The 13653-nt window shown below is 46.9% G+C and overlaps 1 protein-coding gene across 4 annotated transcripts in view; it reads left to right on the plus strand.

Moving 5' to 3' along the window:
• DMXL2 (Dmx like 2) overlaps positions 1-13653 on the plus strand; it is a 2950233-nt gene that overhangs the window by 2114652 nt on the left and 821928 nt on the right. For all 4 annotated transcript variants that reach the window (XR_011279824.1, XR_011279825.1, XM_069624807.1 and 1 more), the window contains exon 29: positions 9759-9940. Coding sequence is in view for 2 of the 4 variants with exons in the window: in XM_069624807.1 (XP_069480908.1) it covers positions 9759-9940 (182 nt within the window). In the remaining 2 variants the exon portion in view is untranslated. The remainder of the gene's footprint in view (positions 1-9758; positions 9941-13653) is intronic.

Here is a 13653-nt window from a genome sequence, read left to right on the forward strand (position 1 = left end):
TTGAGCTCAGAGCTAACACCAACTGGACTGGGTTTGCCTGGCCGGGGGGGGGGGGGGTGAAGACCGCCTTTCGCTATATGCGGACGACCTCCTTGTCTATCTCAGTAACCCATGCATCTCATGCCCTATTGTTTCCCTCATCCTTAGGGAATATCAGAACTTTGCGGGTCTGAAAGTGAATGAAACCAAAACTATTTACTTCCCAATCCAGGGTGGTGATTCCGCGATTCCTGAGTCCTGCCCATACCACATCTCTATCAGGGAATTTACATATTTAGGCATACGACTCGACCCGACACTTGAAAGTTTCCCCCAACTGAACCTGCAACCTGTGCTTGAGCGGTTCAACAGAGACACTTCCCACTGGCAATCACTCCCCCTGTCGCTGTTGGGTAAAGCCGCACTATTTAAGATGATGACCCTCCCCAGACTCCTCCACGTCCTCCAAAACGCCCCATTCATCATCTCCAAGGAAATCTTCGCACTTATCGATAGGAATCTCCGCACACTATTATGGGGAGGGAAGCAATCCAGAATTGCCCTTGATACGCTCCAAAGATCGGTCTGGGAGTGGGGTATCGGCTTGCCCTGCATACGTACATACTACCTTGCAACACAGATCGGAGTGGTAAACGATTGGATGCATGCAGACCCCACACTACCGCACATCCATATCGAGCTGGAGACCATGACCCCGTTATCCCCACTCCAGACACTGTATGCCACCCACAACCGTCTCCCGAGGCTTCCCAAGACGATTCACCATATCCGCCGAGCTTGGCGGGAGGCACACAAACTGGTCGGCTGGAAAGGAATTCCAACACTGTCCCAACCTATATGGCACAACGCACTCCTCCCAGAAGTAGTGAAAATGGGTGCTTTCGCTCACTGGCACGCAAAAGGGATACACACACTGGCACATGTGATACAGGGGGGACGCCTTCTAGACTTCGAGACTATGCAAGTACAGTTTGATCTGACGCCCATGGACCGGTTTCGACATGCGCAGTTGGCCCACGCCATCCACACCCAATTCCCAGACACGACAGACATACCCCCATGCTCTCCCATTGAGACCAATATCCTCCCCCAGGGCATCCCTTCAAAGGTCACCTCCACTCTCTATCAGGCCCTCAATTCTTTTGGGACTCCGCAGCTTGACGGGCTCAAAGCAAAGTGGGAAAGGGATGTGGGTCAACTGGAGCCGGAGGACTGGGTCGATGCGTTGATGTCCCCCAGGGAAATTGGGATAGAAAATAAACTCAGACTAATACAATTGAGAATTCTCCACCGCTCTTATCACTCACGGGCTGAAATGGCCAGATGGGGGGGGACTAGATGATGGGACATGTATCAGATGCAAAACTGAGTCCGCCACCTTCTACCATATGATATGGGAATGCCCAGTGTTACAGCTCTTCTGGGGGGACTGTATTAATATGATTTCTGCCGCCATGGGAACACCAATCCCTAGGGACCCCAAAATGGTACTCCTGGGCATCTGGGGGGGAAGTAGACCTGACAAAACATGGGAAAATGTTCCTGTCAATAGCATTAGGGGCTGGCAAGAGACTTATCGCGGCTAAATGGGGTTCCGCAGACCCACTGTGCCTGAACCGATGGAGGAATGACCTGAACAGGTGTGCGTCTTCGGAACGCCGGATCTACAACGCACGGGGTTGCCCCCACAAATTCAGGAAAATATGGGACAAATGGCTTGATGCGCATTAAACCCCGCCGGTCGATACAGCTCAACATCTTGATTAACTTTATCCGCCTGCCTTGACCTGCAACTGTCCTTGGCCCTGCGATGCCCCTCTTGCCTTTGATATTGTCTTTGATGCTGCTATGCTACGCCTTTCTCATTTGTTGTATGCCGATGATTCATGTTTCTTGTTATGTTGTTATGCTTTAAAACTCAATAAACAGAGTTATAAAAAAAAAAACATTACCTCAGCCGCGGGACCAAAACAATGTGTCTTAGTCCAGGTCAGACTTATTTGAGTCCATGCAGATTTTCGTTGAGGAAGGTGACCCTATCGCATTTGGGATGGTATTCTTGGTTGGGATAGATATGAAACCGCTGCCTGACTTTATTGGCGACCAGCAGATTTGCTTGAGCTAGCAGATGTTCTGCCCGACGCAAGCGTGCTGGCCACGTCCCCGATGTCGAAATACAGCAGGCGCCTCCGTACGCACACCTGAGCGCCCAGTATTATAATGTGGTAATTGCTTTCGGCCTCAGAGTTCCATCGAAAACCACTCCAGCAGTATGAATTGACCTACATACTGGACAAGGGGCCACAGTCAGAAAGAGCCTTGCCATTTAACACGCCCATGTCGGACTCGGTTTTGCAATTGTGGTACTGTTCATGTTGCACTCCGGTCGTCGGCGTCAAGCTTAAAGTATTAGCCGGCTAGAGACGATTTTCCCTTCCTGGTGGGGCAGGCTGCGATGGTGAACTTGAGGCCTTCGTCCTCAATGTCGAATTTCCCTACCAACAGAGAGTCAAAGAAGATTGGCACTTTGGCTAAGAAAGTTTTAGACTCAGGAAGCGTGGCATAGAAGGTGATTAACACCTCTTGTGCAAATGAGATTCTCATGCCCCGGTAGTAGTAGATGTACGTACAAGGTCCAGGCTTCCATGGTTTTGACGTTGGCATCACTGGCAATGCAAAAACCTCTGAGTTCTCCCTTCATACTTCACCGGTTGGAGGGAGAGTCTTTGGGTTCTTGGCGAGGTGGATGGAGATCACCTCCAACGCCTGAGTTTGCCAGCTGGTGGAGCTATGGTACTGTTTAACCTTACTCAAGAGAATCCCCGCACAGACCACCATCCCCCTCGACAGCTGGAACGTAAGCTCCAGGTGGAACTGCAAAGTCTTTTCTTGAATGCTGCAGTGGAGTAGGTGCCAGCCATAGAGAGGTATGGTCTGGTACTCCCGCTACTTCAAGGTGCCCAAGAAAGAGGACTCTGTCTCATCCTGGACCTCTGGTCCAAGGACAAGTTTAGGATGGTGTTGCTGAAGGAAATTCTCCAAGCTCTTGTCACGCCGCAGCCAGCACAACATGCTTACAGGTGCCCTTTTACCTGGCTTCTTTACCCTTGATGGAGGCAATGGCTTGCTCTTACTCTCCATGGCTTCAGGACAGTTCAGAGGAACGGCCGGCCTGCTCAGCGAAGTCCTTATGGTGCATATGCCATGATGACGGAGGGACTGGCACCTATGTACCGCACATGCATGGTGAAGCATGCTCTTGGTGTCCTCTTGACAACAGGGATGCAAGAATCCGGCATCAGTGTTTCCCATGACTTTCCACTTCATAATTGGCATCCTTCAGACACTTGGAGCGTCTTAATGCTATAGGTCTTAACACTCCTTGGCCTCCTGATAATGCTTTCGTCAGCATTTCCTTCTCCATTCAGCCTTGCTGCCTCTGTTCTGCCGTTGGTCTTCTCCCTCCCAGTCTTTCCTGATCCCTTTTCCCTCTGCCTCCTGTTTTGTTTTTGTGGGGATAATCTCTGGCTTTATAATCCTGCTCCAGACTTCCTTTTTCTTGCATGCCTCAGTCGTTTTTCTTCCTTCATTGCCTGTGACCACCACCCTGACAAGTCCATCATTCCTGGACTCTGTTAACACCCAACACCCCTCTTCAGTGCTCGCACTGTTCCTGTAACCACGTAAATAGAGTGGTGCTGGACACTGTTGTGCAGGGAGTTGTTCCCTCTTCGGTGTGGTGTAGCCCTCCCAACCCGTGGAGGGAGGAATTTTCTGCATTCACACTGCTCATCTGAACAACCCCAGCAGAGAGACCATTGTGGACACCCATGGCGATTCAGGTACATAGTGCATGCGAGACCAGATGCTCGACAGCTCTTCAATCCTAGGACTGGTTGGTGTCGTTGGACTTTAAGGACCCTCATTTCCACATGCCGATCCATCTGAAGCGCAGGCGGTTCTTGAGGTTTGTCATTGGGATCACCATTATCAGTTCAAAGTTCTCCTTTTTTGCTTGAGGTCCACACCCAGTGCATTCACCAGGCTGATAGCAGTAGGTATTGGCACACCTCAGGGGATATGGAGTCTTGGTATTCCAGTACTTGGATGACTAGTTGATTCCAAGTCAGTCCCCAGGGTAGGTTTCAAGGCACCTTGAGGATACTTGCTCACTGCTGTCTGCCTGAGCTTCTCACTGAACTTGGAGAAGTCTCACATTACACTGACGCAGAGGCTCCAGTTCATCAGGACAGCTTGTCAGTTTCTTTGTGTCTTCCTCCTCTTCACACTCTTATGTCCTGCTCCTCCACGCGTCCATTCTGGTCTTTGAAATAATTTGAAACTGAGTATACTTGTCTTCATTTTTGTCTTCCTATCTGCCTTTTTTCTAATTTTCTAATCCCATGGGCCAAAAAGCATATGCCAGCAAGTGTTGCCATATAATCTGGAATCTTTTGACAGAATAGGAGGATAATTTTTGTGCTCCTAATTGACATTTTCATCACACTTCCAAGGCTTTCTCTTAATGTCAGACTGTCGCTATGGTGACGTTGGCGCTTTCCCTGTTGTGCTGTTCCTTCACGTTTATGAAGACTCTGTTAGCGGTCCAGTCCTCCTTCCAAGATGGCGCCTTCCTGCAATATGCGTTAATGCATACATCGGGAAAGAGACAGTGAGCTAACACGTCTCAACTCTGAGTACCAACGCTGTCTTTCTTCCAGTTGCGTGTTCCTTAGCTCCTTCCTGCCACCCATTTTTTGTTCCTTGAATTTCAGTTTGTTCCTTTCTGCCTTCCTTTGTTCCTGTTTTACCTTGGAATTCTTCCATCCACTCAAAACAGTGATTTTATTTTATTATTTTCATTTTTTTTCTTCTTTTTGTTCAACATTTGGCTGGAATCCCTTTTTCATCCATCATTTGGGACTGTGTTGCCATTTGAACCTGAATTACAGCAAGGGTTTTTCTGGCATTGGCTTTTCCCTCTTGGTCACACCGTTAGGTCCTTGTATCTGGCACTCTGTCTCCATGCACAGCCCTGAACCAGCACCACAGCGCTGGTTCCCCATCATCCTCCGCCATCGTGTTGTTCAATTCTTGCATTAAGTGGGTTTGCATTGTCTTATAACTGGGAACCTGGCACTTGTTCCCAGGGGGTGGGGGTGAAGGCTTATCTTGTGAGGCTAGGGAGGTGAGCCTGCTACGCAATACCCACCCTAGGGCTAGATGCAAGCGTGACCTCAACGGGGGGAGACTCCCTTCTTCAGGACATGGACTCCCTTTATGCAGAGGAACTGCCGAAGTTACTCACTTGTCGACCATCAATAATCACAAGGCTTCAGAATGGCCAAAGTGATCAAGCCACTGTTTGTTACTGTGACATAAAACCCAAGAAATGTATTGTAATAATAAAGTGAAGAAGAGTGAGCAAGTGATACAGTTCACTCAACTCTCAGAAAATGGCAATACTGTGAAGAAGATGAAGAATGAGCGAGTGATGGAAAGCACTCCACTGTAAGAGAAAGAGGACTATGATCCCAGCCATGTGTCTTAAAAATAGAAGAAGGAACATTCTCAGAGAGAAGAGAAGCCTGGGAGTTTCCAACCAGCGCTGTTGTGGAAGCTGATCGAAACTGGGAAGTCCTGCGCGCTGAGGAGGCAACTAGGTGGCCTCCAAGGGAAGCACTGAGAGAACTGGAAGCAGGGGAGACCAGGGGGAAGAAACCCCAAAATAGAGACCCAGCATTGAGTGGTGGCGTGACACCGTAGTGGTGGCCTGTGCAGTCTGGTAACTACGCTGAGACTGCTTCGTCTTTGGCACCCAGAGTGGATGCTGAGAAGCTGAGAGAGTCAGAGAGAAGGCAGGAGTTGTCCTGACATGAAGAGGAATAGCCGTCCTGCAATCGGGCCCGGTGATGCCAAACCCAAGCAGAGAAGGTAACTGGGACAACGGGAGACCCAGGAGGGAGCACCAGTACCCAATTCATACTCGTCCCAGTAATATTGATGTAAGAAAGTTAAGTACAGATCATTACTGGCACAATGACACTCGTCACAGTAATAATGAGAAATGGAGATCAGCAGAGAGTCACTACTGGCACAATTATACTCGTCCCAGTAATATTAATATGAGATGGTCAAGTGTGGATCATTATTAGCATAATCCTGTTGTATTGGTAAGAGAAGCAACTTTGATGAATGGTGTGACAAAACTCACGATAGTACTAGAAACAAATGTAATGCTTTTCCCTGCACCTGCTACTCGTCTGAGTGAGAGAAAGGGACTGAGGATCATTATTGGGGTCCTCTTACTTGTCCCAGTAAGACAACAGGTGATCAAGAAAGTGAGAATCATTACTGGGCTCTCCCTATTCGTCCCAGGAATACAACATGGGACAATGAGTGTGAGAATTATCATTGGGTTCGTAGTTCATATCCCAGTGAGAGAGCAAATGAACAAGAGACTAAGAGTCATTACTTAGAGCATCAAATTCGTCCCTGCGAGGGGCCAAATAACCCGAGGAAGACTGAGAACGGGGAATATAAGAAGATTGGTTCTATTGCTCAGAAGATAAAGTTGATACTAGAGAAAGACAGACCTTCAAAGACCTTGGAGAAATATACAGTAGCAGAAACTCAAAGGCAAGGAACGCCAGAAAGGACATGACACAGCCAGGGAAAAGGGGAGCCAGAGAGTTGGAAAAGTCCCTTAAGTGAACTGAATGACTTAATGCAACGGATAGCCAAGAACTATCTGAAGATTCTATATTAAGGCGGAGGAGCCATTCCAGGAAAATGGAGTCAGTCTCCTGGGCTTTAGTTTTGTTTTAGTGGTAGAGTCAGCTTAGTTTTAGTTTTGGACTGAGGATAGACTTTACTTTTGGACATCAGTCATTGATCACGAGCACCATAGTTAGTTTTGTAACGCAGGGAAATCCACAGATTGGGGACTGTGAGGCCTTTTGCTTATTATTTAAATAAAGTATCAGTAAACATGACAAGATCTGGTCTGTCTCCTCATTCTAACCCTCCACATTGCTCTTGAAAATTTAATCTGACACCTATGATCTTTGTTCTTGTACCACCTCTTCTTATTCTGGCACTTCAAAGTATTCCCTGACATTTTGAGTATGCTATTGAAGAGTGGCACCCCCAATTTGCTAATGTTATTCTCTCATTTGATTCTACTGTCATGTGTCCCTCTCAACATATATATACTGACTTAGCATATGTCCACTATGTATGTCTCCCTCCACATCATAAGACCTACAAGCATTCACTCGCCTTTCCCACAAGTCAATCCCAAAGGCAGTTTAGTTTGTAGGGCACAAGAGTCTGCTTTGGTGTGACCTAATTTCCGCATGAAATGGTCAGGTGGTGGTTAGCTTCTCTCACCATATTCCCAATGAAGGCTGAGCTGCATTCTTTCCTGGTACAATGTTCAATAAAAGTGTTTTTATAAAATGCATGTCACTAGTTGAGAGTTGTTTCAGTTTGCCAGCAATATGTGAAATAGTGATATATCTTTACCTCGATCTGCTTGCAGTGTTATTAATCCACTATTTGTGGCAAGAATATAGGAATGGCTGTGTCACACCTCACCCTCTGTTGCAGATTGTGTGGCACAAAGCTAACACTATGCTGCGGCAGGAGTAGGGATAGAAATGCGGCAGGCATGGACGAGGGGTACGTTGTTTCCATGCTGCAGCGGGTGCACAAGTTTGCACCGGTGGCAGCAAGTGTTTTCAGGGAGGTAGTGGGTGGGACACTTGGGGAGAAAGCAAGTACAGGTCCAGAAGATGTTGGAGGCTGAAGTACAGAAAGCAATGGATGTAGGAAGGTATGGCCAGTTAGCTGGGTGAAGTGGGAAATCGCCCTTTTTTAGAAAGGAGGGCAGAGGAAAAACAGGCATTAGAAAACAGTAAGGGAATTGCAGAGGTTAGAGAGGCACAACCGTTGCAAGAACAATGATGAAAATAAATGCTGCAATGAAGATTGTTGTACCGGCACATGGATAACATGGAAAATACAAGGAACCTGTAGAATACTGGCACCACAATGGAGCTGTTCATTTGCCTAGTTAAACTCTCCTTAAGTCCTTTGAGAAAAGGACAATTTATAGTTATTAGTGCAATCAGATGTTCTTGTCTTTGTGTAATGTTAATGTAGTCTCAGTCGAGAATTTTAATCCCCTAAGCAGCATCACCTAGCCCTGGCTTACAAGGGAAGCATGTGTGAACCAGCTAATAGCTACCTCATCAGGTTTTACATTCACATAACCCATGCAAGGGTCTTTTTTGTGTGGGGTGATAATGTCTTCCCCAATTTGCAAAGGAATCAGAAGGCCGGTTCTTAATGAAAGGGCAACTATGGAAGTCAAGAGGTAAGCACTCTAATGCTTTTCCTCTTTTGGCCTGATGTCATATCTACAGCATGTCTTGGAGTATGCCCTATTAACTGAATGCAGCATTGGCTTGGAAATCCATTCAGCACCCTTATGGCCAGCAGACATAGAATGTCACGGGCAGGTTGATATTGTCAGGAGGATCAGCATTTCCTTTGGTGAATTTCCTTCTGTCGCCTCAGCTTGCCTGGATCCACAGCGGCGGGGCACTGATGGGTGTCCAGTTGAGTGGTTATATTTCTAGAATGCCTGATTAAGGAGTTCTTGTTCTGGAGATTGGGGTGTGCGCCTTCTGACCTGGCGGTTACACTGGGTGACTGCTTCCATGAGGCATGCTGCAGATTCCTCGTATCTGCATGGGGGCCCCGGTTTGCATTGTGGATCTCCCTTTTTCCTGCCATGTTGGAAGAGGGTGCACGCTAGGTAGACTGGGGCTGCTTCAATGTTGTTACTTTTGCCCACCCAAGGGAAGAGATGCTCGCCAAGGCCATTGCACCACCTCTTTAGTCTCCTCTGCCTCCTTTTCAAAAGCTCTCAAATTTGAACTTCTACCACCACTCATTTCCAGTGGGAGCAAGGCTGCTTTTGCTTTACAAGAAGCAGATCAAAACCCCTGCCTTGGCTTTGCTGGTAGATTTTCAGGGTTACTGTCTCCCTTTCCTATAATGTCCTCTAGGTAAACTCCCTTAATTTCCTTGTCCACCCCATGGGTACTTTGCTCTTCGAGTTCATATACCACTTCCAGGTTACCATAGAGCTAGTGCCTCAATCAGATTGGTGGAACATAGGTACTGCCTGCATTTGCTGGTATTTATGAAAGGGGGCAGTCTGAGACTCATTTCAAATTGGGAATTGCTGAACCTGTACCTGTGCAAGGACAAGAAAAAGATGAACTCTGTGGAAATAAGATACAATTTAGACAAACAAATTACTTCTTGTGGAGTTGTTTCTGATGTGCAATTCCTTCCTCCCGCCAGCCCTCCATACAGGTTGATTGTAATCTGTAATTTCTGTATTTCTTCTGCCTCTTATTGTGGGGAAAATTGGCAAAATTAAGATAATGGAGTGCAGACAGCGTCATATGTACTACCAATGACGTCACTTCCAGTGTAATAAGCAACAGTGTAACCAAGTAAAGGCAATGCACTGCCACAGTGCTCTCGAGGTAGTTATGGAAAGGTTTTTGATGCCAGTCTGCATCTGGGAAGACTTCTAAGATGAGGAATATGTAGGCCGATAGACTCAGTACATTACTGAGCATAAGTAATTTATTGTTCTAGAAATGTGTTAACAATGTATGTTTATAGTGTATTTTAAGCTACATCTAAATACATGAAACTTCATTATTCAAATTTAGCACCTCCTGCGCCTTCTGAAGAAATGGATAAGCACCGTCGTAGATTTAATATGAGAATGCTTGTACCTGGAAGACCAGTAAAAGACATTGTTGTACCACCACCAGTACCTGTGGAAAGACCTTCATACAGAGAAAAATTTGTTCCTCCTGAGTTGAGCATGTGGGACTATTTTTTGGCAAAGGTAAGTATTTTGCTTAATTGTTTGTGGTTGGTAAATATCTGTCAAGGTTAAATAAACATGTCTGTTTCTTTATTCTTGTCATCAATATGTATCCTGGTTTTTAGGCCTTTGCCATTTTTTCCAATTCGGGTCTGGTTTAAAAATATACGCATTTCTTGAGGGATAAAATTAGTGAATGTTGACTTTTTGTTACCTCAAAACTGATTAATAAAGTAGTTTTTTTTTTTTAAACTTATTTTATTAACTTTTGTTGCATTACATACAAATGGTGACGGAGGAAAAGAAAAACAAAACCATGAGAACAAATTAAACTAATAACCTAAACAGTCTTCGATTTTTGCTATATGGTTTTCAAGTTCAGTTTGGGCCGGTGGTCTAGAGGGCTGGAGTTCCGGGACGCCAGGGGTGACCCATCCAAGGAACCCATGACGTTAGGGTGGTGTTTTGCTCTTTCTCGCTGGTCTAGGCAGTCTGCCTATGGGGGCTTGTGGTCGGCTGCAAAGTTTGTCTCGGAGGAGCGCTTTCCATGATTCAAGAGTGTTGTTCCCGCCATCATCTTCTACATTAGTTCCTTCCTGCCATGCTCTGGTTTCAGCTTCTGTCCATCTCTCCAACTCTTTGATCCATCGCTCTTGCCTGGGCCCTCCTGGCGCCTTCCATGCCATTGCTATTGTTCTTTTGGCAAGAATACATGCAATGTCCATCAGCTTGGTTATATGTTTGTGTTTGCTTATCCTGGGATATGTACCTAATAAGCAGTCTTTCGGGCTCCATTCATATCTGGACATCCCAGCGTCCGTGCAGGTCTGTTGTGCTTTGGACCAGAGTTTTCTCGTTCTGGCGCAAGTCCAGAACATGTGCATTAAGTCTGCATCGTCCGTACTGCACCAGGGGCACTTTGAAGATGTGTTATTGCTGAAACCAGCCACTCTCTGTGGAGTCATGTACGTACGATACAATACATATAGCTGAATTTGTCTAAATCTGGCGTTTCTTGACACCTCTTTGGGGTAGGTTAACGCTCTTTCCCATTCGTTGTCTGTTAGTGTGATTCTTAGATCCGCCTCCCACTTTTCTTTCAATGGTGCACTCTTCAGATTGGGCTTGTCCATTAATTGACTGTAAATTCTAGTTATTGGTTTCCAGCCATCTGTAAGGTCAAACATCTCCTGAAGGAGGGGGTCCGGGGTGGGTTCTTCCGGCCAGCTGTCCCATTTCTTCTTGGCTATTTGTCTGAGTCGGTGATACCACAGGAACTGTCCGCTAGTGAGTCCTTCCCTTGCTTGAAGCGTTTCGAACTCCCTGAATTTGTCTTCATCGAACATATCTCCCCAGGCATAGAGTCCGGCTCTTTCCCAGCTTCTTGCTACCGTGAGGTCTGTTTGGGTTCTACATGCGTCCACCAGGATGGGGATGTTGGGGGAGTAGGGGTGTTTCGTTTGTCGGATCAAGCAAGTTCTAGACCATATCTGCCTACCCAGTTTTGCAATCATTGGGTCATTCTGTGTCTGCTTCAGTGGGTTGCAGAGTGTCTCTTTGGGGAACAGCTTGGAGGGTGTTTGTTCCAGCATCTCTGATTCGGGGGTTGGGTCATCTGAGAGCCATTTCGTGACATGGGTGAGCTGTGCGGATAAGTAGTATGTTTGTAGATCAGGTAGTTGTATTCCTCCTTCTTTGTACGGTAGTGTGAGAGTAGATAATGACAGTTTGTCTGGCTGGTCCCCATAGAAAGTCCCTGATTATTGCTTCAAGCTTTTTGAAAAATGGAGGTCTGATATAGTGACTGATGTTAATAAAGTAATACAAGAAGCGGGGCAGGATTATCATTTTGACAATTGCTGCCCTACCCATCATTGCTAGTGGCAATTTAGACCAGAATTTCATAGAGTTTCGGAGGCCCTTTATTACTGCTTCAGTGTTGTGTTCATGCGTTAGTTCCGGGGTGTATCTCACATTGACACCTAGGTATCTAAATGTTTCCAGTTGCCATTTCATCCCCACATTTGGCAGGTCCGTTTCTTTCTGGCCCCTGAGCCTAGCCAGGGGAAACGCACAAGATTTCTGCCTGCTGAATTTGATTCCGGAGTAGCGTGCGTAGTTGTCCAGTACATCCAGTGCCACTTGTGCATTAAGTTGGGGGTCTTTTATGTACAGGAGCACGTCGTCTGCATATAGGGATATTATGGTGTACTTGTTTCCCATTCTTATGCCCGCATCAAAAAGCTGTCTCCGGAAATATATGGCTATCGGCTCCAGTCCCACAGCATTGGTGACAGTGGGCAGCCCTGTCTGGTACCCCTTTGTATGTCCCAGGGTTCAGATATCGTGCCTCCGGTCCGGACTCTAGCCACTGGTGAATTATAAAGTACCTTGATCCATTTCACAAAGCCCTCTCCGAAGCCAAATTCTCTCAGCACTTCAATCAGCCACTCCCAGAATATGGAGTCGAAGGCCTTGATGGCGTCGAGCGACAACACTGCCAGGTCTTCGTCTCTCGAGTATGTCTCAGCCATGGTGTGTTGTAGCCTTCTGAGGTTGGCTGTTGTGTTGCGTCCTGGGACGAAGCCGTTTTGGTCGTTATGGACTATAGAACCCACCACTCTTGCTAGTCTCTTGGCCAGGATGGTGGTGAGGATCTTACTGTCATAATTTAACATCGCTATCGGGCGATAGGAGTCACATTCAGAGTGGGGTTTGTTTGGTTTGAGGATTGGGGTTATTATCGTTTCCTTCATTGAGTTAGGTAGGATCCCGTTCTCATATGATTCTCGGTAGACCTCGTAGAGTATAGGGGTGAGGGTTGCTTCATATGTTTTGTAAAATTCGGGTGGGAGGCCGTCACTTCCGGGGGTCTTGCATGTCGCTAGGGATCTGATCGCTTCAGCCACATCTTCCGGGGTGATCTCCATTTCTAGGGATTCCCTTTGTTCATAGAAAGTTTTGGGAGTCCTATTTCTTCTAAGGTGTCTCTGATTTCGTCCCTGGGCACCTGTTTGTCGTGGGCGTACAGTTTGGCGTAAAATACCGCAAATGCCTCGTTAATATCTTGTTGTGTTCTACGTGTTGTCCCATTGTCATCTGTGATTTCGGTTGGGAGGTGTCTTGGGTGCTCTCGTTTGCAGAGCCAAGCCAGCAATCTTCCAGGTTTGTCGGTTTCTTTATGCGTTCTGGCAGTGTAGGTTGCGAAATCAAACTTAGCGAGCCTATCCCAGGCTGAGGCACATTCTTCTCGGACTTCTCTCAGTTTAACTTCCCCCTCTGGGCCAGCTTTGGGGTTCGTTTCCAGTTTCGTTATTTCCTCTTCTAGTCCCTCTAGTTCAGCCTTCAGTCTTTTGCGGATACCTCCCGCTTTTGCTATGGCTTCCCCGCGTGTTACCACCTTCATGGCTTCCCATAGTGTGCCCCAACTTGCCACTGAGCCTTTGTTGTTGTTAATGTATTCCTCCAGCGCTGTGTTCAGGTTTTCTCTGAATTCTTGGTCAGTGAGTGCTGCGGTGGGCATTCTCCACGTTGGGATCGGTGGTCTAGGTCCCCTAACCTTCCACTGCATGAGTAGGGGGGAGTGGTCCGAAATTGTTCTGCCAAGGTATGTTGTTGAGCCTGCCATCAAAACTTGCTCCCAGTCTATGAACAAATGGTCAATCCTAGTGTGGATCTTGTGCGGGGCTGAGTAATAAGAGTAGGTCCGATCCGTGGGGTGTTGTTCTCTCCAA

The sequence above is a fragment of the Ambystoma mexicanum genome, chromosome 11 (assembly GCF_040938575.1).
Source record: "Ambystoma mexicanum isolate Mex_15411 chromosome 11, UKY_AmexF1_1, whole genome shotgun sequence".
Lineage (NCBI taxonomy): Eukaryota > Metazoa > Chordata > Amphibia > Caudata > Ambystomatidae > Ambystoma > Ambystoma mexicanum.